Source organism: Hemiscyllium ocellatum, chromosome 42 (genome assembly GCF_020745735.1).
Source record: "Hemiscyllium ocellatum isolate sHemOce1 chromosome 42, sHemOce1.pat.X.cur, whole genome shotgun sequence".
Lineage (NCBI taxonomy): Eukaryota > Metazoa > Chordata > Chondrichthyes > Orectolobiformes > Hemiscylliidae > Hemiscyllium > Hemiscyllium ocellatum.
Window position 1 is genome coordinate 37,239,929 of NC_083442.1, and position 24,294 is coordinate 37,264,222.

The window sequence follows — 24,294 nt, forward strand, 5'->3', positions numbered from 1 at the left end:
CAAGTACAAATGATCTTTTCCAAATAAACATAGAGCATGCTGGAGAAACTCAGCAGAGCTGAAAGCACCTGTAGAGACATAAACCATTTTGAGTCCGGTATGACACTTCTACTAGAGGCCTTGACTAAATACTGATTAAGTCTGGTAACTTCAGAATTTAAACTTAAGTTTACAGTTTAATGTAAATACAAATGTAAATTACAAACAAAATTAGATTTGTACTAATTATAAATCTCGACTTTATTACCTCAGAACTGCAAGCACTCAGTCCTAGCTCTCAACATTATGCTGAGATTAGATCCATTGCTTCCTATATTCTTTATTGTTCAATCCATTGCTATATTACATTTATTCAACATTGCACCTGTTATGAAATCCATTTCCAGCATTCTGTGAGAATGTAGCCTTAATGGTGCACACTCCGTTCCAAATATGCTATATTTGACTATTTCAAAATGTTAATAACATTCAATTGTGCCCAGCAATAGGAGAGTGGTTTATTTCAAAGTTTTCAACAGGTCACTCAGGTTTGGAATGAGTGAAGAGGAATTCAAATATTACAGTCAATAAATAAGACACAGAAGCAGAATGCATGTTAAGAGTAGCCCAGTTGGCTGTACTGCTGGGAAGGCAGCTGACTTTATTGTGGAGAGGACTCAGTGAGGAGTCAGGAGAAGCTAAATAGCCCTGAGCTTTTAAAATCTAGAAAACAATTCCAGGAATTAATAGGTAGCTCAGTGTTGGAGTCAGAGCTCTGACAAGTCCAGAGAACTGAAAATGTGGAAAGGTTGCTGGCTGTGTGTTGGGGAAAGCTGGGAAGGGATCATAAGAAGTCTGCAAGCATTAATGCTTCAGTGTAGCTGATAGAATGGGGGAGGGGGCTTGAAAAGAGGACAATCAGTATATGCATCATGCAGCTGAGCAAGATTTGAGCTTGGTGAGGGGGAAGAGATCCAGGCAGAGCTAGCAATTCAAGTTTGGAATTTTGTTGTGAATGAATACTGTATTAGAGTCCAGGAGCTTAGTCATAGAATGAAATCATAGAATCTTACAATGCACAGAGAGATCCTTCAGCTCATCGAGTCTGCACCAGCCCTATGAAGAGATTCCCAAACCGCTCCCCCATCCCCATAACGCTGCATTTACCATAGCTAACCCACCTAACATGGACACTATGGGGCAATATAGCATGGCTAATCCACCTAACCTGCACACCTTTGGACTGTGGGAAGAAACTGGAGCACCTCGCGGAAGCCCACTCAGACGCAGAGAGAATGTGAAAACTCCACACCGACAGTTGACCAAGCATGGAATTGAACCTGGGACCCTGGTATTGTGAGGCAGTTGTGCTAACCAGTGAACCACCATGCCACGGCCTCACCTACCTACCCCTACAATTTTTTTAATTCTAGGATTAGAGGATGATCAACAACAGGAGCGGACTTTGAGGCAGTCTATGATGATGTTGTTCTTGAGAGGGAGTTTCAAGGCCAGATCAGCAAAAATGAAGAGTTCTAAAACTTCTGTGAGGTTCAATGTTTTGATCACATTTGTTAATTTGAAGTGTGCTGTGGGGCATTCAATCACTGTCTATTGCCCATGTATACCATGTGTTAATTCTGGGTGCTAGGAATATGTTGTACAGGAATTTATGTATTATTATTTACTGTAACATTGGAATTTTGCTTGTGAATGAATACTGTATTAGAGTCCAGGAGCTTAGTCATAGAATGAAATCATAGAATCTGTTTTTTCCATCACTCCTGTGAGATTATTCTCTTAGAAGTTTCTTAAACATCATACTTTGTTTTCTTTATAAAAAGCAGTCACAATGTAAATATAATGGCCTTGTCCTGGATCGTAGCATAATTTAGTGGTTCTGAAATTCACAGACAAATACGAGTGCTGGGACCTGCTGAAATTAAGGCTGATAAGATTTTCACAGTGAGTTTTCTACAAACCACATTGTTTTTGTCAGTTGCTATGACTGCTTTGGAGATGAAAGATTTATCCCTGAGTAAGTTTTGTAAATTAAGGCTAGACTAATTGCATTGGCAGAAAATTGCGTTGGAATTAGAGTCAAAAGCTGAGGCTAAGCAGAAATAGTAAAGATAATAGCACAGTATCCTAGATTGAAGAAGAAGTCAAAACCAGGCAGAACAGAGCTTCAGTTGCAGATGAAGCAGCTTGAAATAGAAAAGAAAATGAGAAAACTTGAGCTTGAAAAAGAGAAGCAAATGTTTGAATTTGAACCTCAGAGACAGAGGTTGGCAATAGAGGAAAGATATCAGCAGAGAAAATTTCAAAGAGAGAAAGAAAACATGAACTGACTGCGGAAAACTTAGGGGTATATGGTTTACGGGAAACTGGCCCAGTCAGTAGAAATAATAATCTGGAGAATAAAAATGAATTTAGATAACCAGTATGTTTTCACTGCCATAAAACTAGGTATGTAAAAGCAAACTGTTACTGTGGAACTGGAAACTGGTAGGAGTAATGTGAACACTTGAGCATTCAGAAAGGTCAGGACTGGTGAAGGAAATGAGCTTTAAAATAGTGACAATGGCATACATGAAACATGTTCCTTCAGAACCTACTAGAATGGATGATGTGGCTCACAATAGTCAAGGGGATTCTTCCTTGATACAATCATAATGAGTCAGTTTGCAAGAGGTAGTGGAGATTTTGGTTTTAAGGACAAAGTGATTCCTTATACTTCCAACAGCACAAGTAAACAAATTGATATTTGAGAACTACTCGGGCAATCACTCATATATGTTGGCTTATGAAATGATATGTGCTCCAGATAGTTTGATAAAATAAGAAGTATTAATAGCTTGGCTGTATGGAATTTATGAAGTAACTTAGAAGATAGTATTGTTCATGTGAGAATTGTACCTAGTTTATCTCTTGAAGTGGTGGGTTTAGCAATGTTTTGACAAACACGGAATTTTTTGCAAGTCTGAGAGTTTAAAAACAGATGGTTGAGGTGTTCAATCACATTGTATTATCCATATTTACAAGATTTTAATTCTGGATGTTAGAAATAAATTATCCAAGTATTATAGATTATAGTGTTCTAACATTGTGTAGTAAAGTTTGTTACTATTTGTTAAAAGCCACAGCATTTTGTGGTTGTATTTTCTTAGTAAGTTTTATGGTTGTTGCATTTAGTTTACTTTAAAATAAAGTTACTGTTCCCTTGATCTGTGCATAAATTTGGTCTGGAATCTCAACACAAAAGTGGTGCTGCAGAGTATGACCTGGAATTCAGTCCAGCGTTACACTGAAGTCTTTTTGAACTTATTCTGTACTTTTTAAAATTTTTTTATTTTTTGATTTATTTTTTATTGCATGCTATGAGTTCAGTCTAGTTCTGCATTTTTGCTTTGGGTTATGTCCAATTCCACAAAATACATTTTGGGCTTCAATCTACTGCTGAACTACATTTTCTTCCTGAACAAATACAGTAAAAATGTATCCTAATCTGATATCTGGAATATTGAAAGTGCAGAAAAATGACTAATTCTCAGGCTTGTGTTTGCTAGTTAATAGTGTCATAGACAATAGACAATAGGTGCAGAAGTAGGCCATTCTGCCCTTCGAGCCAGCACCACCATTCATTATGATGATGGCTGATCATCCTCAATCAGTATCCTGTTCCTGCCTTATCCCCATAACCTTTGGTTCCACTATATTTAAGAGCTCTATCCAATTCAGTCTTGAAAGTATCCAGGATGAAGTAATTTCTCCTCAACTCTGTTCTAAGTGGCCTACCCTTTGCATTAAAACTGTGTCCTTTGGTTCGGGACTCACCCATCAGCGGAAACATGCTTCCTGCCTCCAGAGTGTCCAATCCTTTAATAATCTTATACGTCTCAATCAGATCCCCTGTCAGCCTTCTAAACTCAAGCGTATACAAAGTCCAGTCACTCCAATCTATCAACATAAGATTGTCCTGCCATTCTGGGAATTGACCATGTTCTATATAGCCTCTGCATAGCTCAGAGGTTTAAACAAACAAAAAAAAATGAGAATGATATTGAAATTGTATGCAAATTTGCAGGTCTCCTGACGAGATACTGACTTGTACAGTGCAAGGTTTGTCCATCGCAGACTCTCACCTGGCTGAACTGGAGGGGGATACGCTGCACTTGTACGGGTTTGGTGCACTGGAGTCTCTGGATCGCAGCTGGGGTGTTCAGGCAGCTGGGACTGTCACAACTGTCTCCTTCATGTTCATAGACTTTGATGAGATTGCAGCAGTGTTACCACGATTAAGGATTAAGTTTCCAAATATTTTGGTAAGGATATTCCCACAGTTATTCAGTGATATTCCTACTGAACTGTTAGATTTTAGAAATAAAAGTAAAGTGTTGGAAATAATGTTTTGGCCAATATTGGACACATGTAACAGTGATGCTGCTCAATTTTGTTGTCTCAAAAGTGATAACTCAGTCATTGTGGTCACATATTATTGTGATCACTCTCAGAAAATGCTGATACATTAATCTGGATTTAATGCAGCCACTGCTGTGGAAAGCTTGGTGACTGAATCTACCTACTCACAGAACTGACTTATAGTGGAATTCAAATTAACAATACTGGAAAGACTTAGCAGATTAGATGGTATCTATGGAGAAAAGGAGGCCTTGTCATGCACTTGGTTGGATACCTGTCTCTAAACCAAAATTCAGGCCTGAAGTCTTGAAATGCCATCTCCAGCAAATTACTGGTGAGGCAGTTTCTTGTCCTGAACTATTCTCCCAGAGTTAAGCTACTTGTATTTCACTTGATGACAGCAGTCGTGTCTAGATTTACATACAATATACTAATTTTATAATTGTTTTGACAGCACTTAAAGTTCCAAGATACAAATCTTCACAAGTTGCAGCAGTTTAATGCTCTAGCACTGGGCCGCCGATTAGACCAGCTCACTGTGAGTTCTCAGGGAAACCCAGTGGTGAATTTCAGCCTTTGGAAATACTATGTCCTCTTCAGGCTCAACCATTTCTGTCTACAAAAAATAAATGATATGGAGGTAAGCATTCAAATACTAGAATTCTACTTAATGGTTTGAATTTGGTTTAATTACTTTGCCAAATACCATGCATAATTTTATAATTTGTACTTGGATTCTGATCAAATAATCATGCTTGTCCCCCACCATCAACTTCTGGGAGGAGGAGTGGGGTCACCATATAAGTACAGTGATGACAATAGCAGGTCAGAGACTAAGAGTACTGCAATGAGTAACCCACTTCCTGAATCATCAAAGCTTTTCTACCATGTACAAGGCACAAGTTAGGAGTGTGTTTGAATGCTCCCCAGTTGTCTGGATGAAGAAGCTTGACATCAGCCAAAACAAAAGCAGCCTGCTTGATTGGCATCACTTTCACCAACATTCAGTCATTGTATCACTGATAATTAGTAGCAGCAGTGTGTACTGTCTACAGGATGCATTGCAGAAAATATCCAAAGATCTTTAAATAGCACCTTCAAAACCCATGACCAATTCCATCTTGAAGGAGAAGGGCAGCAAATACATAGGAACACACAAACCTCAAGTTCCCCTTCAAACCACTCACCATCCTGACTTGGAAATGTATCACTGTCTCCTCACTGTCACTGAGTCAAAATCTTTGAAATCCCTCCTTAATGGCATTGTGAGTTTACCTACAGCACATAGATTGTAGCAGTTCGAGAAGGTAACTCACCACCACCTTCTAAAATGCATTAAGGGTGTACAAGAAGACTTTCTTATTCAATATGTGAACATACCTACTACAGAAGGAGCAATACAAGACCTTCTATTAGGAAATATGTCAAGACAAATGTCTGAAGTGTCAGTTGGTGAGTACTTTGGGGTAAGTTATCATAATTCTAATAGTTTTAAATTAGTTCTGGAAAAAGGATAGAACTGATCAAAAAGTTAAAAGTTCTAAATTGTGGTAAGCTCAGTTTTGACAGTATTAGACAGGACCTTTCAAACGTTGATTGGGGGATGCCATCTGCAGGTAAAGGGATGGTTGGGAAATGGGAGGCTGTTAAAAATTAGATAACAAGAGTTCAGAGATAATATGTTCCTGTCAGTGTGAAGGGCAAGGCTGACAGGTGTAAGGAATGCTGAATGACTAGAGAATTTGAGACTATGGTCAAGAAATAAAAGTAAACATATGTCAGGTACAGATAGACTCCGCAGAAAGAGTATAAAGGCAGTAGGATTATATTTAGAATCATAGAATCCCCGTGGAAGCAGGACATTCAGCCCATTAAGTACACACTGATCCTCTGAAGAGCATCCCATCTAGACACGTCCCCACTGTATCCGCATAACCCTATATTTCCCATGGCTAATCCACCTAGCCTGCACATCCTTGGACACTATGAGCAATTAAACACGACCTATCCACCTACCTTACATATGTGGGAGGAAACGGGGGCATCGGTTGAGTTGGTTAAACAGTGTAAACAGAACTGAAACTTTTCAGCTTGAGCATCATATGTTATGTGAAGTCTACTTGTTTAAACTGGTCAGTTCTTGTTGAAGTGGGTCATCTTGCAACATGTCCTGCTGGACATCTTTCCACACACTACAGTTGTAGTTTATGCATCATAACTCATTAGGTGTGAGAGTTGATAATGGCACAACAAGCAAGTAGTGATGGCAACAAGATAGCTTCAGTGAATAGTGGGATTAGCAGCTTCTTGCTTCGTCCAAAATAGATTAGTTAAAGCCAATAATAACAGATAGACACAGCCAAAATAGATAGCACAGGGTCAGAAAGGATATTTGTTGCAATTTTGATAGTTGATAACATCTGCTCAGCTTGTGTGATCGCAGTTGTACTCCATTTTCCACTATCCTCCATCCAATGCGTTTCCAGGCTCCAAGGGTCAGGCGCACGATCAGCTTCTCCCACCAGGGCCTGATTATCCAGACACATTCTGCAACCAGGCAGCTGTTTTAAAAAAACGCACAGTGCTCAAGACAATCTTTCAATCCCTGGGATGAGGTGAGGAATGGGAGAGGAACAAAACGGAATTTGTCTCTTTTTTAAATAAGACTTAAGAAAGAAATCAGGAGACATGGATATCTTCAGCAAATAGAGTTAAAGAAAATCCAAAGAGATTTGTTAAGTACATTAAGGGCAAAAGAGTAACTAGGGAGAGAATAGGGCCCCTTAAAGATCAATGTGGCTGTCAATGTGTGGAACAACAGGAGACAGGTGAGGGTTTAAACAAATATTTTGCATCAGGATTTACTGTGGAGAAGGACATAGAAGCTAGAGTTCTTTGGGAAATAAATAGTGGTGAAAAATGTGGTGCTAGAAAAACACAGCAGGCCAGGCAGCATCCGAGGAGCAGGAGAATCAACATTTCGGGCATAAGTCCTTCTTCAGGAAAGGATTTGTGCCCGAAACGTCGATTCTCCTGCTCCTCGGATGTTGCCTGGCCTGCTGTATTTTTCCAGCACCACATTTTTCAACTCTGGTCTCCAGCATCTGCAGTCCTCACTTTCTCCAAATAAATAGTAATGTCTTGAAAAGAGTTCTTATTACAAAAGAGGAGGTGCTGGAGGTCTTAAAACGTATAAAAGTAGATAAATTTCTGGGTCGTGATCGGGTCATAGAGTCATAGAGATGTACAGCACGGAAACAGACCCTTCAGTACAACTCGTCCTTGGCGACCAGATATCCCAACCCAATCTAGTCCCACCTGCCAAAAACTTGGCCCATATCCGTCCAAATCCTTCCCATTTTTATACCCATCCAGATGCCTTTTAAATGTTGCAATTGTACTAGCCTCCACCATTTTCTCTGGCAGCTCATTCCATATATGTACCACACTCTGAGTGAAAAGTTGCCCCTTTGGTCTCTTTTATATCTTTCCCCTCTCACCCTAAACCTATGCCTTCGAGTTCTGGACTCCCCCACCCCAGGGAAAAGATTTTGTCTACTTATTCTATCCATGCCCCTCATGATTTTATAAACCTCTATAAGGTCACCCCTCAGCCTCCAACGCTCCAGGAAAACAGCTCTAGCCTACTCAACCTCTCCCTATAGCTCAAATCCTCCGACCCTGGAAATGTCCTTGTAAATCTTCTCTGAACCCTTTCAAGTTTCACAATATCTTTCCGATACGAAGGAGACCAGAATTGCACGCAATATTCCAACAGTCGCCTAACCAATTTCCTGTACAGCCGCAACATGACCTCCCAACTCCTGTCCTCAATACTCTGACCAATAAAGAAAAGTGTACCAAACATCTTCTTCACTATCCTGTCTACCTGCGACTCCACTTTCAAGGAGCTATAAACCTGCACTCCAAGGTCTCTTTGTTCAGCAACACTCCCTACGAATATTAAGTGTATATGTCCTGTCCTGATTTGCTTTCCCAAAATGCAGCACCTCGCATTTATCTAAATTAAACTCCATCTGCCACTTCTCAGCTCATTGGCCCATCTGATCAAGATCCCATTATAATCTGAGGCAACCTTCTTCACTGTCCACTACTCCTCCAATTTTGGTGTCATCAGCAAACTTACTAACTGTACCTCTTATGTTCATATCCAAATCATTTTTATAAATGATGAAAAGTAGTGGATCCAGTACCAATCCTTGTGGCACTCCACTGGTCACAGGCCTCCAGTCTGAATAACAACTTTTCACCACACCATCCTGTCTTCTACCTTTCAGCCAGTTCTGTATCCAGATGGTGAGCTCTCCCTGTATTCCATGAGAACTAACCTTGCTAACCAGTCTCCCTTGTCGAACACCTTACTGAAGTCCATATAGATCACATCTACCACTCTTCCCTCATCAATCCTCTTTGTTACTTTTTCAAAAAACTCAATCAAATTTGTGAGACATTATTTCCCTCGCATATCAGGTGTTTCCCAGAATTCTGTGGGAAGCTAGGGAAGAGATTGCCGGTCTTCTTGCTAAGATATTGGTATTAACAACAACCACGGGAAGACTGGAAGATGGCTAATGCAGTGGTACTGGGAACTGAAAGCCGGTGAGCCTTCCGTAAAAGATGGATAAGTTGTTGGAGGGGATTCTGAGGGATGGGATTTACATGCATTTGGAAAAGCAAGGGCTGATTAGGGTTAGTCAGCATGGCTTTGCACGTGGGGAATTGTGTTTCACTAACTTGATTGAGTGTTTTTGCAGAGATGACAAAGAAGGCAGAGCAGTGGTATTGTCTATATGGACATCTACCACGTGGTAGACTGGTTAATAGGGTGAAATCACACGGGCGCTAGCCATTTGGATACAAAATTGGCTTGAAGGCAGGAGACAAAGGGTAGTGGGAGAGAGTTGTTTTTTTGGACTGAGGGCCTGGGGGCTGGGTCAACTTCTTTTTCATCATTTATATAAATTATTTGGATATGAATATACATTAATAATCAAGTGGGCATAGTAAGTTTGCAGATGACACCAAAATTGTTGGTGGAGTGGACAATGAAGAAGATTATTTCAGACACCTTGATTAGATGGGCCAATGGCCAGAGGTGTGGTAGTTGGAGTTTAATTTAGATAAATGTGTGTTGCTCATGGTCCATTCAGTGGCCAATTGGAACCCCATTACCATTTTGGCATTGGACAGTAATAATTTGTAATTCCATAAGATTATGAGACACAGGAGCATTTTGTTGCATTTTGTTAAGACAAACCAGGGCAGGAGTTATACAATTAATGGCAGGGCCTGGGGAGCGTTGCTAAACAAAGAGACGGAAGAGTGCAAGTGCATAGTTCCTTGAAAGTGGAGTCATGGGTAGGCAGGGTTGGAAGGTGTTGGCCTTGCTTGCCTGAGTTGGTCATAACTATTGATTATAGGACTTGGGATGCCATGTTGCAGCTGTTCAGGACATTGGTGAGGCCACTTTCAGAATAGCGTATACAGTTCTGGTCACCTTTTTATAGGAAGAATATTGAACTTGAGAGGGTACAGAAAAGACTTACAAAGATTTTGCTGAGACTGGAGGGTTTGAGTTATATAGACAGGCTGAATAGGCTGGGCTATTTTCCCTGGAGCATTGGAGGCTAAGGAGTGACCTTACAGAGTTTTGAAAAATCATGAAGAGCATGGATAGGATGAATAACCAAGGACTTTTTCCTAGGCTGTGGGAGTCCAAAACTAAAGGGTATAGGTTTAAGGCAGAAGGAGAAAGATTTAGGAAGGACCTAAGGGGCAACTTGTTCACACAGAGGGTGATGCAAATATGGAATGAGCTGCTAGAGTAAGTGGTAGAGGCTGGATCAATTACAATAGTTAAAAGGCATCTAGATGGCTACATGGGATGGGTTTAGAGGGATCTTGGCTCAATGCTGGAAAATGGGATTTGGTCAGATTGGGATGTCTGGTTGGCACGAATGAGTTGGACCAAAGGGTCTGTTTCCTAAATGTATGAATCTATGATTTTATAACTCTGGATAGGCAATCAGTGCTGGCCAGCCAGTAATGCCCATGTTCCATGAGTGACAAAGCAAAATCAGGACATGTGCCACAAATCTACTTGAAAGTAATAGTATTGTAATTTTCAGAAGGCATGAAGAGAAATCACAATTTTTCTTTTTGTATAAATTTATAATCTCTTCATGATTCTCTGTTCATTTAAAAAAAGATGAATGCTCAACACTGCCAGACTGTTAAGATGGCTGATATTTAAAGAATTAGCTGGAACTTTGTGCAACTCAAATTCAACTAGTGAATTAACAACTCTTTAGCTCATGGAAACCTGGCCTACTATTTTGATTCTAAGCTGCAAAGAAAAGTCCTGATTTCCATGAAAGCCAACAAAAGAATTGTCAAAACATTGAAGATTTTTTGGAAATATGACAGGGTTGATGCGGAAAAGCTGTTTCCCTTTGTGAGATAATCTTGGATCTGATGGTATCAGCTCAGATTGTTACTGTCACCCACTTAAGACTGAGTTGAGGACGAATTTCTTCTATCAGGTTTGTGAATCTTTAATATAGAGTCTGTGTCATTAGCTATATTCAAGACTGAGAGAGACTGAGTTTTGAGCAGTAACGCCATCAAGGTTTAGATGGAAGAAGCAAGAAAGTGGAGTTGAGGATTATCAGATCCACTATGATCTCTGAATGGTGGAACAGATTTAATGGGATAATGGCCAACATCTGCTCCTGTGTCTCATAATCTTATGGAATACAAATTATTACTGTCCAATGCCAAAATGATAATGGGATTCCAATTGGCCAGTGAATGAACCATGAGCAACACTTAACCACCACAGCCATTTTGACAATGGTAGTCAATGTACCTCAGTAGAAACCAATCTGTCACATTAAAAGAATCTGCACTTGTTGAATTGTTTAAGCAAACGGTGTTGAATTCTGACTTAAGTAGCTGACAACATAAGGAGCAGAGCAACATCAGTAGCGGAGCAACTCCAGGCCATAGCTGTAGGCCTATGCTCTCAGGAAAAGAATATTGAAAAAGACTTGGATTGTTAAGTCTCTCACCTTTTAGAATCATCATATTGGTTTCAGTTCTTTCATTTGTAAATCGCAAAACTTTTTTAAAAGTTACATTCTCAAGTGGACTTTAACAATTGGTATCATGTCGGCCCAGATAATGCAATGTGTGAGCTGCCCTGTATGAGACTGTCTGTGCCACAATGGTCAGACTGATTCTAATCTAAAAGACGGATTTACAGAATCTTACATGGATTCATGCAGTTTTTGAGCAAAGTTAAAATGTAATTCTGCGAGTTCAAATTCACCCCACAAGCTTCTATGTGTATGTGTGCATGTGTGTGCCTGTGTGTGTAGGGGGAGGTGGTGGGTTATGAGTGTATGTGAGAGTATGTATGTGTGTGAGTGTAAAGGGGTATAGGTCTGTGAGAGGGTGCGTGTCGGAATGTATGTGTGAACATATGAGAGAGGGTCTGCGTGAGTGTATGGGTCTGTAGCTGTGTGTGTGTGTGTGTGTGTCTGTCTGTCTGTCTGTCTATCTATATGTGTGTATAGTGCAATGGGGTCACCTGTAGTGTGACATGAAGCCAAGATCCCGGTTGAGGCCATCCCCATACACACCCACATGCACACTTGCACATATAAGTTTGTGGGGTGAATTTGTACTTGCAGAATTCTAAGAGATGAGAGACTTAACAAACAATCCAGGTTTTTTTCAATATATAATTTCAGTTACATCACACTGTAAACTTTTGCTATAAATACTGTGTTATGTTTATAATTGTGTTATAATAGTCTTATGTTCCACAACCACCTGATAAAGGAGCAGCGCTCCAAAAGCTAGTGCTTTCAAATAAACCTGTTGGACCTAGTGTTGTGTGATTTTTAACTTTGTATGCTCGAGTGTGTGAATGGAGTAGTGAACCAATTCTTTGCATTTTGAGTGATTTATTAAATGAGTCCTACCTTTGATTTCATCTCAAGGAATTTTTAAGTGGTATTATTTCTCTAAGATTGAAACTCAAAAACAACCTGTGTTTGGGAACATCCTTTGACATGCCTCGGTAAGTGATGGGATAAAAAGGGAAAGGTGTAAACAATCAAATACATTGCTAACTCAGGCTTAAGAAAGGAAAAGCAATACTAATTTATGTTCACCCCCATTCCCCCTTTGTCTGTGACAGTATCATAGTTCTTAGTGGGTCATAACTATGAAATCATACAACACTGAAGAAGGTAATTCGTGCCATTGTAATGGTAAAATTGTCCTAGTCTAAGTGAACTATAGGGTACCATTCTGAGTGGTGCTTTAACCTGAGGGTCACCATGCCCCCAGTAAAGTGAGCAACTGTACCAGTAATTGTCCCAGCTCTTTAAAAGAGCCATTAACAAGCCCATTGTTGATCTGGATAAGCACCGTCAGCCTGGTGCTGTTCTTGACATTACCCCAGATATGGCAGATGGGAAACAAGCTGAATAGGCAGGGTCCAGTAGGTTCTGGTAGATGGAGTGGTGGTGATATGGGACTTTGTCTTCCAGTAGTACCAGCAGCAGCATCATCCTTGGCAGCCCCTTGCAAACAAGGATGACTGGCTTCCACTGGGAGGAGAAAGTGAGGACTGCGGATGCTGGAGATCAGAGCTGAAAATGTGTTGCTGGAAAAGCGCAGCATGTCAGGCAGCATCCAAGGAACAGGAGATTCGACATTTCGGGCATAAGCCCTTCTTCAGGAATAAGCCCTTCTTCGATTCTTGAAGAAGGGCTTATGCCCGAAACGTCGAATCTCCTGTTCCTTGGATGCTGCCTGACCTGCCATGACTGACTTCCACTCTCAGAGTGAATAGACAAAAGACAATAGTTGCGGGAGTAGGCCATTCTGCCCTTCGAGCCTGCACCACCATTCAATATGATCATGGCTGATCATCCTTAATCAGTATCCTGTTCCTGCCTTATCTCTTTTAGGACAGAGATGAGGAGAAACTTCTTCACCCAGAGAGTGGTGGCTGTGTGGAATGCTGTGCCCCAGAGAGCAGTGGAGGCCCAGTCTCTGGATTCATTTAAGAAAGAGTTGGATAGAGCTCTCAAGGATAGTGGAATCAAGGGTTATGGAGATAAGGCAGGAACAGGATACTGATTAAGGATGATCAGCCATGATCATATTGAATGGTGGTGCAGGCTCAAAGGGCAGAATGGCCTACTCCTGCACCTATTGTCTATTGTGAGTCTGTAGGTGGCTGTGCAGACCGATGGGGCTTTCACAGACTCTGTTATATTTGAGGCCGAAGATGGTTATGGGAAGGGGTGAGTGAGGCATTGAAGTGACAGTGTGCTCATTATGTTAATTTTGCCTAGCGTCCACGTTTTCCCGATGGTAAGTCTCGAGGCCCTCAAAGCCTTCCAGGGTGCTCCTCCTCCATTTTGTACTGTCTTGAGCCGGTGATTCCCAGATTTCTGTGGAAATGCTGCACTTCACCAGTGAGGCCTTGAGGGTATTATTTATGCACTTCCTCTGTCCACCTGAGTCTCATCTGCCGCTTTGGAATGGGAGTAGAGCACCTGCATGGGGACTCTCGGGCTAGTCATGCGGATGATATGCCTAGCCTATTGCAGCCGATCAAGGGTGGATTATTTGGCACCAGCAATGGAAGTAACACCACCACACAATGCCAGCTGGTCCAAGGTTACCTCCTAGGTTAAAACCATTTGAAGGAAAAGAACTATAGCAGAAGACCATCCTCCTTCTGTACTCTGCAAGGCTAGGTTCCACCATCTTCTCTCTAATACCTCATTCTGATCTTTCTCTGTTTTTTCACCCATACCGCACTATGATTCATGCTCTACAACTCTCATGAATGCTGTAAATCTTCCCATCTCACTCTCATCAAACCCAACCTGTGACACTACTAGTGCTAGGAACACAGAATCAGTCCATCAAGCACGTTACACCATTCTGTGAGATCATACTGATCATAAGGTTGATCATACCTGCCTTTGGCCTATAACCCTTAATCCCTTTGCTTAACAAAGCTTTATCATCTCAGATTTAAATTTAACAACTTATCCAGTATCAACTGCTCTTGACTCTTGACTCCCAAGTAGGGAGTATCCAAGGTTTTGTATAACTGCAGCATAAATTCTGTATTCTTATACTCCAGTCTTTTTGATAGAAAAGTCAGCATTCCGTTAGTCTTCTTGATTGTTTATGCATCTGTTTGTTACAGTTTAAAAATCCATGCACCTAAATTCTCAGTTTCTTTGGACATCCACAGCATTTAATTTCATACCATCTCGAAGTTAACATGGTCTATTCTTTTTCAGCCCAAATGGAATACCTCACACTTGCATTGAACTCCATCTGCCACAGCTTTGCTTAGTTTATCATTACCTGGCCTCTCTGTGGCCTCCTCATTCATTTGAGATAGCTGTAAAAGCTATGGAACTATGATTCCATCTCCAGTAATACATGTCTCCCTCTTTCATTCAGGAGAAAAATAGCCCATAATAAGGCAGAAAGACACAAGAAGATTGTGGGTTGTCAACATTCAGTTCCTTACCCTTAATGAGAACAAAACCCTGACTCTGATCATGAGCAGACTGTGGACTGGTTTTGGAGGCTGCTCTTGAATAATTGTGCCTGGACTCCTGAGTGAAGATTGTCTCCCTTAACTTTACTGAGGGCAGCTGACAATTCTGATGAGCTTCTTAGCATTGTGTCTGTGCTAAATGGCAAGGCGAGACAGCATTATTATATGCCTGCTATCTCTGATTGAAGGTGCGAATTTTAGGTAGGGATATAAGATTCCAGGTAGGCTCAGAGTGATTGAGTGCTATGGTAGTGAGTGAAAGACCTGGAGCTGCAGCCTGGTCCAGTCCATGGGTTGTGTGTGTGTGTGTGTGTGTGTGTGTGTGTTCCTGAGCACACAGCCTCCCTCCTGCAGTATTTCATTGATCATTACCAATGCAGCAGTGAAATGCAGAAACATCTGTGATTCTATCTGAGATGTGCCATGAGGGTTCTTAGAAGCTGGCGCATGTTGGTTGCCAGTGTTCTTGGATGTGTGGTGTATGTGGCGAGTGCCCATGGAGTATGCCCTGAAATGGTGATGCGTTAGAAAGTTTTGAAAAGATTTGTAGCTCAGGTTGAGGTTCTGTTTGTAGGTTTGTTTGCTGAGCTGAAAGGTTCATTTGCAGATGTTTTGTCACCCTACGAGGTAACATCTTCAATGGGCCTCCAGGCAAAGCACTGCTGATAATTTCTGCTTTCTATTTATATATTTGGGTTTCTTTGAGTTGGTGATGTCACTTCCTGTGATGATGTCATTTCCTGTTCTTTTTCTCAGGGGATGGTAGATGGGGTCTAACTCGATGTGTTTGTTGATAAAGTTCTGGTTGGAGTGCCATGCTTCTAGGAATTCTCATGCGTGTCTCTATTTGGCTTGTCCTCGGATGGACGTGTTGCCCCAGTTGAAATGGTGTCCTTCCTTATCTGTATGTAAGGATACTAGTGAGAGCGGGTCATGTCATTTGTGGCTAGTTGATGTTCATGTATCCTGGTGGCTTGTTTTCTGCCTGTTTGTCCAATGTAGTGTTTGTTACAGTTCTTGCACAGTATTTTATAAATGACATTAGTTTTGCTTATTGTCTGTATTAGGTCTTTCAAGTTCATTAGCTGCGGTTTTAGTGTGTTGGTAGGTTTATGGGCTACCATGATGCCAAGGGGTCTGAGTAGTCTGGCAGTCATTTCCGAAATGTCTTTAATGTAGGGGAGAGTAGCTAGGGTTTCTGGATGTGTTTTGTCTGCTTGTTTCACCCGGAGGCCCACTGAAGATGTTTCCAAGTAGGGCGACGAAACGTCTGGAAATGAGCCATGCAGTTCAGCGAGCAAGCCTACATCCATGTTGGTGCGTTGTTTACAAAACCTGGGCATCATTTGGAGCAAGACTTGAGAGTCTTGAGCTTACTCTGGTTACCTTGCTACGGTTTCTCAAATTCGAACTTCATAGTCAGAATTTGGTGAGATGTTGAAATATTAACGAGGTGAGTTGGCCTGTTAACAAGGTGTTCAATAAGCTGGGTAACTGAAGTACTATATTCGGGCAGTGACTAAATGCGAAACACTACACGGATTGTGTCTCTCACTTGTCCTCTTCCTCTATCAAAAAAAAGACTCTGTATGGAGGGTTAGTAAGTTAAGATTTTTTTCTGTCTCTTTTGGCAATTTAGAGCAGAGGGGATGGAAGCTAGGCCAGTTGCATGCTCCTCTTGCAGGACCCGGGAGATAAGGGTTACCACTAGTGTATCTGTGTTAACTTCGCCTGCGAGAAGTGCACCCAACTCCAGCTCCTCACAAACCGCATAAGGAAGCTGGAGCTAGATGAACTTCAGATCATTTGCAGGCTGAGGAGATGATAGAGAGGAGTTATAGGGGAGTAGTCACACCTAAGTTGCAGGGTGAAGGTAGCTTAGGTGACTGTCAAGAGAGGGAGAGGGAATAGGCAGACAGTGCAGGGATCCCCTGTGGCCATTCCCCTCAATAATGTATACCACTTTGGATACTGTTAAGGAGAGATGACTTACCCGGGGAAAGCCACTACAGCCAGGCTCTGGCACTGAGCCTGGCTCTGTGGCTCAGAAGGGAAGGGGAGAGGATAAGAGAGCGATAGTGGTAGGAGATTCAATGGTTAGAGGAACAGACAGGAGATGCTGTGGTCACGAACGAGACTTCCAGATGGTATGTTGCCTTGCGGGAGCCCAGGTCAGGGATGTCTAAGATTGAGTCTACAGGATGCTTAAAGAGAAGGGTGAACAGCCAGAAATCGTGGTGCACATCAGTACCAATGACATAGCTGGGAAAAGGAATGAGGACCTGAAAAGTAAATGTAGGTTAGATTGGAAGCTAAAAGGCAGGGTGAACAGAGTAGTAATCTCAGGATTGCTACTGATGCCATGTGTTAGTGAGACTAGGAACAGAGTGTAAGTGAAGCTGAATACATGGATGCAGAGTTTGTGCAGACAGGAGGGCTTCAGATATGTGGATCATTGGGATACGATCTTCACTTGAACCAGAGGGGTACTAATATCCTAGGTGGGAAATTTGCTGGTGCTATTCGGGTCGGTTTAAACTATCTCAGCATGGGGATGGGAACCTGAGGTGTAGTTCCAGTGCTCAGGAGAATGAGAATAGTGAGGGCATGGACAGGATTTCACGGTCACAGGAATATGCTGACAAACAGCAAGCTGGTTTGAGGTGTGTCTACTTCAACACCAGAAGTATCCAAAATAAGGGAGGTGAGCTTGCAGCATGGATAAGTACCTGGGACTTCAGTGTTGTGGCCATTTCGGAAACATGGATTGAACAGAGTCAGGAATAGATGTTGCAGGTTCCAGGATTTAGATCTTTCATTAAGAACAGGCAAGGCTGTAAAAGAGGGGGAGGTGTGCCTAGTTAGTATGACAGTGGCTGAAAGAACTTTTGACGAGGATTCATCTACTGAGGTGGTATGGGCTGAGGTTAGAAACAGGAGAGGAGAAGTCATAATGCTGGGAGTTTTTTATAGGAGTCCGCAGAGTTCCAGGGAGGTGGAGGAGAGGATTGGCAAAATGATTCTGGGTAGAGTGAAAGGAACAGGATGGTTATTACGGGGGATTTTAACTTCCCCAACATTGACTGGAAATGCGATAACTCTATTACGCCAGATGGATGAGTTTTTGTCCAGTGTGTGCAGGAGGGTTTTCTGACACAATATGTCGAAGGGCCAACAAGAGGAGAGATCACACTGGGTCTGGCACTTGGAATAAACCAGGGCCAAGTGTTTGATTTAGTGGTAGCTGAGCACTTTGGAAAGAGTGACCATAATTCAGTTACGTTTAGTTTGGCGATGGAAAGGGATAGGTACATACCACAGGGCAAGAGTTATTGATGGGGCAAGGGCAATCTTTTGAGAAGGTGACCAAGCATATGGTTGAGGGTAAGGCAATCGAAATGTGGAGCTGGTTTAAGGAACAGATATTGTGTATCTTTGATAGGTATGTCCCTGTCAGGCAGGGAGAAGTGATAAGGTAAGGGAACTGTGGTTTACTACAGAAATTGCATCTCTTGTTAAGCGGAAGAAGGAGGCTTATGTGACGATGAGACAAGATGGTTCAGATGAAGCAATGCAGAGTTATAGATTAGCTAGGAAGGATTTAAAGAGACAGTTAAGAAGAGCAAGGAGAGGAAATGAGTAGTCTTTGGCAGGTAGAATAAAGGAGAACCCTAAAGCTTCCATAGGTATGTGAGGAATAAAAGGATTATTAGGTTAGGAATAGGGCCAGTCAAAGACAGAAGTGGAAGATTGTATGTGGACCCTGTGAAGATCAGAGAGGTGCTAAACAAATATTCCTTATCTGTTTTCACTCAGGAAAAGGATAATATTGCAGAGGAGAAGAATGAGATACTAGATATGAGACTAGAAAGGATTGAGGTTAGTAAGGAAGAAGCCTTATCAATTCTAGAAGGAATGAAAGTAGCTAAGTGCCCTGGGCCGGATGGGATTTATCCAAGGATTCTCTGGGAAGCTAGTGAGGAGATGGTGGAGCCTTTGGCTTTGATCTTTGAGTTGTCATTGTCTACAGATTTAGTACCAGAGGTCTGGAGGATTGCAGATGTTGTGCCCTTGTTCAAGAAGGGCAGTGGAGATGACCTAGGTAATTATAGACCAGTAAGTCTTCCATCTGTTATAGGAAATGTTTTGGAAAGGATTATAAGAGATAAGATTTATAATCATCTAGCAAGCAACAATTTGATTTCAGATAGTCAACATGGTTTTCCCAAGGGCAGGTCGTGTCTCACAAACCTCATTGAGTTTTTTGAGAAGGTGGCCAAGCATGTGGATGAGGCTAGGGCAGTTGATGTGCTATACATGGACTTCAGTGAAGCCTTTGATAAGGTTCCACATGGTAGGCTATTGGAGAAAATGCAGAGACATGGGATTGAGGGTGATATAGCAGTTTGGATTAGAAACTAGCTTTCTGAAAGAAGGCAGCGAGTGGTGGTTGATGGAAAATATACAGCCTGGAGTCCAGTTACTAGTGGTGTGCCACAAGGATGTGTTTTGGGACCACTGCTGTTTGTCATTTTTATAAATAACTTAGATGCAAGCATAGATGCATGGATTAGTAAGTTTGCAGATGACACTAAAGTCGGTGGAGTGGTGGACAGTGTGGAAGAGTGTTACAGGTTGCAGGGGGACTTGGATAAATTGCAGAATTGGGCTGAGAGGTGGCAAGTGGAGTTCAAAACAGCTAAATGTGAGGAGATCCACTTTGGGAAGAATAACAGGATGGCAGAATACTGGGTCAATGGAAAGATTCTTGGTAGTGTGGATGTGCACAGGGATCTTGGAGTCCATGTACATTGATCCCTGAAAATTGTAACCCAGGTTGATAGTGCTGTTAAGAATGCATACGGTGTGTTAGGTTTCATTGGTAGAGGGATTGAGTTCCGGAGCCATAATGTCATGCTGCAACTATACAAAACGCTAGTGCGGCCTCACTTGGAATATTGTGTACAGTTCTAGCTACCCCATTACAGGAAAGATGTGGAAGCATTGGAAAAGGTGCAGAGGAGATTTACCAGGATGTTGCCTGGTCTGGAGGGAAGGTCCTATGAGGAAAGGCAGAGAGACTTGGGTCTGTTCTCATTAGAAAGAAGGCTAAGAGGGGATTTGACAGAGACATACAAGATGATCAGAGGATTAGTCAGGGTACGCAGTGAAAGTCTTTTTCCTAGAATGATGACGTCAGCTTGTACGAGGGGGCATAACTACCAGTTAAGGGATGATTGATTTAAGACAGATGTCAGAGGCAGCTTCTTTACTCAGAGAGTGATGAGGGCGTGAAATGCCCTGCCTGCCAATGTAGTTAACTCAGCCACACTAGGGAGATTTAAACAATCCTTTGGATGGTGTTGGGGGTAGGAGATGACCTTAGAAGAGTTCATAGGTCTGCGCAACATCGAGGGCTGAAGGGCCTGTCCTGTGCTGTATTGTTCTGTGAAACAGGGCAGGGAGAACATTTTGATTATAGTGATCATAATTCCCTGACCTTTACTATAGTCATGAAGAGGGATAGGAGCAGGCGGTATGGGAAAGTATTTAATTGGGGAGGAGGAATTACAATGATATTAGGCAGGAACTGTGGAACATAAATTGGGTACAGATATTCTCAGAGAAATGCCCAACAGAAATGTGGAGGTCGTTTAGGGAGCACTTGCTGGGCAAGGAAGGGATGGTAGACTGAAGGAACCTTGGGTGATGAGAGATGTGGAATATCTAATCAAGAGGAAGAAGGAAGCTTACTTAAGGTTGAGAAAGCAAGGATCCGACAGGGTGCTAAAGGGTTACAGGGTAGCCTGGAAGGAACTGAAGTGTGGATTTAAAGAGATAGAACATTATTTGAAAAAGCCTTGGCGAGTAGGATTAAGGAGAACCCCCAAGGTGTTTTACACTTAGGTGAGGAACAAGAGTAAGGGAAGGGCCAATCAGGAATAGTGGAGGGAGCTTGTGCCAGGAGTCGGAGGAGGGAGGGGAGGTCCTTAATGAATACTTTGCTTCAGTATTCACTATTGAGAGAGGCCTTGACATTTGTGAGGACAGTGTAAAAAAAAGGCTAATATGCTCCAACAGGTTCATGTTAAGAAGGGGGATGTGCTGGAAATTTGAAAAACATGAGAATGCCTAAGTATTCGATCAGACGGGATACATCCACGGTTGCTGGGGAAGTGAAGGAAGAGATTGTTGTGCTTTTGGTGATGATCTTTGTGTCCTCACTGTCCACTGGAGTAGAGTCAGCTGATTGAAGGGTGACAAATGTTATTCCCTTGTTCAAGAAAGGGAGCAGGGACAAACCTGGGAATAACAGACCAGTCAGTTCTACGTCAGTGGTGGACAAATTATTGGAGATGATTCTGAGAGACAGGATTTATGATGATTTGGAAAAGCATAGCTTGATTATAGATAATCAGCATGGCTTTGAGAGGGGCAGGTCATGCCTCACAAGCCTTGCTGAATTATTTGTGGATGTGACAAAACACATTGATGAAGATACAGCAGTGGATGTGGTGTAATGGATTTAAGCAAGGTGTTTGATAAGGTTCCCCATGGTAAGCTTGTTCAGAAGGTAAGGAGGCATGGGATACAGGGACATTTGGCTGGCTGGATGCAGAATTGGCTGGCCCATAGAAGACAGAGGGTGGTAGTTGTTGGAAAGTATTCAGCCTGGAGCTTCATGAGCAGTGGGGTTCTACAGAGATCTGTTCTGGGACCTCTGTCTTTGTGATTTTTAGAAATGACTTGGATGAAGAAGTGAAAAGGTGGTTCAGTAAGTTTGCCAATGACACAGAGGTTGGTTGAGTTGTTGAGGACTGTTGTAGGTTGCAACAGGACATTGATAGGATCCAGAACTGGGCTGAGAAGTGGCAGATGGAGTTCAACCTGGAAAAGTGTGAAGTGATTCCGTTTGGAAGGTTGAATTTGAATGCAGATTACAGGGTTAAAGACAGGATTCTTGGCAATATAGAGGAACAGATGGATCTTGGGGTCCATGACCATAGATCCCTGAAAGTTGCCACCCAAGTTGATAGGGTTATTGAGAACATAGAACAATGCAGTGCAGAACAGGCCCTTCTGCTCTCGATTTTGCGCCGACCTGTGAAATAATCTAAGCCCATCCCCCTACACTATCCCATCATCATCCATATGCTTATCCAAGGACTGTTTAATGCCCCTAATGCAACTGAGTTAACTACATTGGCAGGCAGGGCATTCCACGCCTTTATTACTCACTGAGTAAAGAACCTGCCTCTGACATCTGTCTTAAATCTATCACTCCTGAATTTGCAACCACAGCCCCCCACCCCGTACAAGTAATTATCATCATCTGAGGAAAAGGATTCTTGCTGTCCACGCTATCTAATCCTCTGATCATCTTATTTGTCTCTGTTAAATCTCAGCCTTCTTCTCTCCAATGAGAGCAGATCCAAGTCCCTCAGCTTTTCCTCATAAGACCTATGTTCCAGAGTAGGCAACATCCTGGTAAATCTGCTCTGCAGCTTTTCCAATGCTTCTACATCCTTCCTGTAATGGGGCGACCAGAACTGTACACAATATTCCAAGTGAGGCCGTACTAGCGTTTTGTACAGTTGCAGCATGACCTCACGGCTCTGGAACCTCAATCCCTCTACCAATGAAACCTAACACACTGTATGCCTTCTTAAAAGCACTATCAACCTGGATGACACCTTTCAGGGGTCTATGCAAATGGACACCAAGATCCCTCTGCACATCCACATTACCAAGAGTCTTTCCACTGACAGTATTCTGCCTTCCTGTTATTCTTGTCAAAGTGAATCTCCTCACTTTTATCTCTATTTGCCACTTTTCAGCCCAATTCTGCAGTCATTGAAGTCTCCATGCAACCTGCAACATTCTTCCACACTGTTCACTACTCCACCAACTTTAGTATCATCTGCAAACTTACTAACCCATCCACCTATGCCTGTGTCCACATAGTTTATGAAAATCGCAAACAGCATTGGTCCCAAAACAAATCCTTATAGCACACCAGGCTGAATAATTTCCATCGACCACCACTCACTGTCTTCTTTCGGTAAGCAAGTTTCTAATCCAAACTGCTAAATCACTCTCAATCCCATGCCTCTGCATTTTCTCAAACAGTCTACGAAATGGAACCTTATCAAAGACTTTACTGAAATCCATGTATGCTATGTCAACTGCCCTACCCTCATCTACATGCTTGGTCACTTTCTCAAAAAACCCAACGACCAGACCCTGACAAAACCATGTTGACTATCTGAAATCAAATTGTTGCTTGCTAGATGATTATAAATCCTATTTCTTATAATCCTTTCCCAGACAGAAGGCTTACCAGTCTATAATTACTTGGGTCATCTCCACTGCCCTCCTTGAACAAGGATACAACATTTCCAATCCTCCAGTCCTTTGGTATTGAACCTGTAGACAATGACAACTCAAAGGTCAAAGCCAAAGGCTCCGCCATCTCCTCCCTAGCTTCCCAGAGAATACTCGGATAAATCCCATCCGGCCCAGGGCACTTAGCTACTTTCACTCCTTCGAGAATTGATAAGGCTTCTTCCTTACTAACCTCAATCCTTTCTCGTCTCATATCTCGTGTGGACCCAGTGTGAACTCCGTTTGTCAGCCCTTTGACATACTGTGTCAGGAAACCCTCCTACCCACATTGGACAAAAACTGATTCGTCTGGTGGCTGAAAGAACACTTGCATAGCACTAGCAAAATTCCCACCCAGGGTATTAGTACTCTTCTGGTTCAAATGAAGATCATCCTGTTTGTAGAGGTCCCACCTTCCCCAGAATGAGCCCCAATTATCCATAAACCCGAAACCCTCCCTCCTGCATCATCCCTGTAGCAATGTGTTCAGCTGATATCTCTCCCTATTCTTCGCCTCGCTATCATGTGGCACAGGTAACAATCCAGAGATAATAACTCTGTGTGTTCTCGCTCTCAGCTTCCACTCTAGCTCTTGGAAGCGTATGATGTGTTGGCTTTTATTAGCAGGGGGATTGAGTTTAAGAGCCGTGCAGTTATGCTGCAGCTCTATAAAGCCCTTGTTAGACACACTCGGAATATTGTGTTTAGTTCCAGTCGCCTCACTATAGGAAGGATGTGAAAGCTTTCGAGAGGGTGCAGAGGAGATTTACCAGAATGCTGCCTGGACTGGAGGCAGGTTTAAAGAGATAGGGATTTTCCCATTGAAGCGAAGAAGGATGAGAGGTGACGTGATAGAGGTGTGAAAGGTGATGAAATGTATA

General features: G+C 42.2%; 1 protein-coding gene across 2 annotated transcripts in view; it reads left to right on the top strand.

The window, feature by feature from the left end:
• Nucleotides 1–24,294, top strand: part of LOC132834679 (leucine-rich repeat-containing protein 49) — a 258,355-nt gene that overhangs the window by 209,917 nt on the left and 24,144 nt on the right. For both annotated transcript variants that reach the window (XM_060853632.1, XM_060853633.1), the window contains 2 exons: nt 4,067–4,304; nt 4,856–5,041. In XM_060853632.1, the coding sequence (XP_060709615.1) occupies nt 4,067–4,304; nt 4,856–5,041 (424 nt within the window). The remainder of the gene's footprint in view (nt 1–4,066; nt 4,305–4,855; nt 5,042–24,294) is intronic.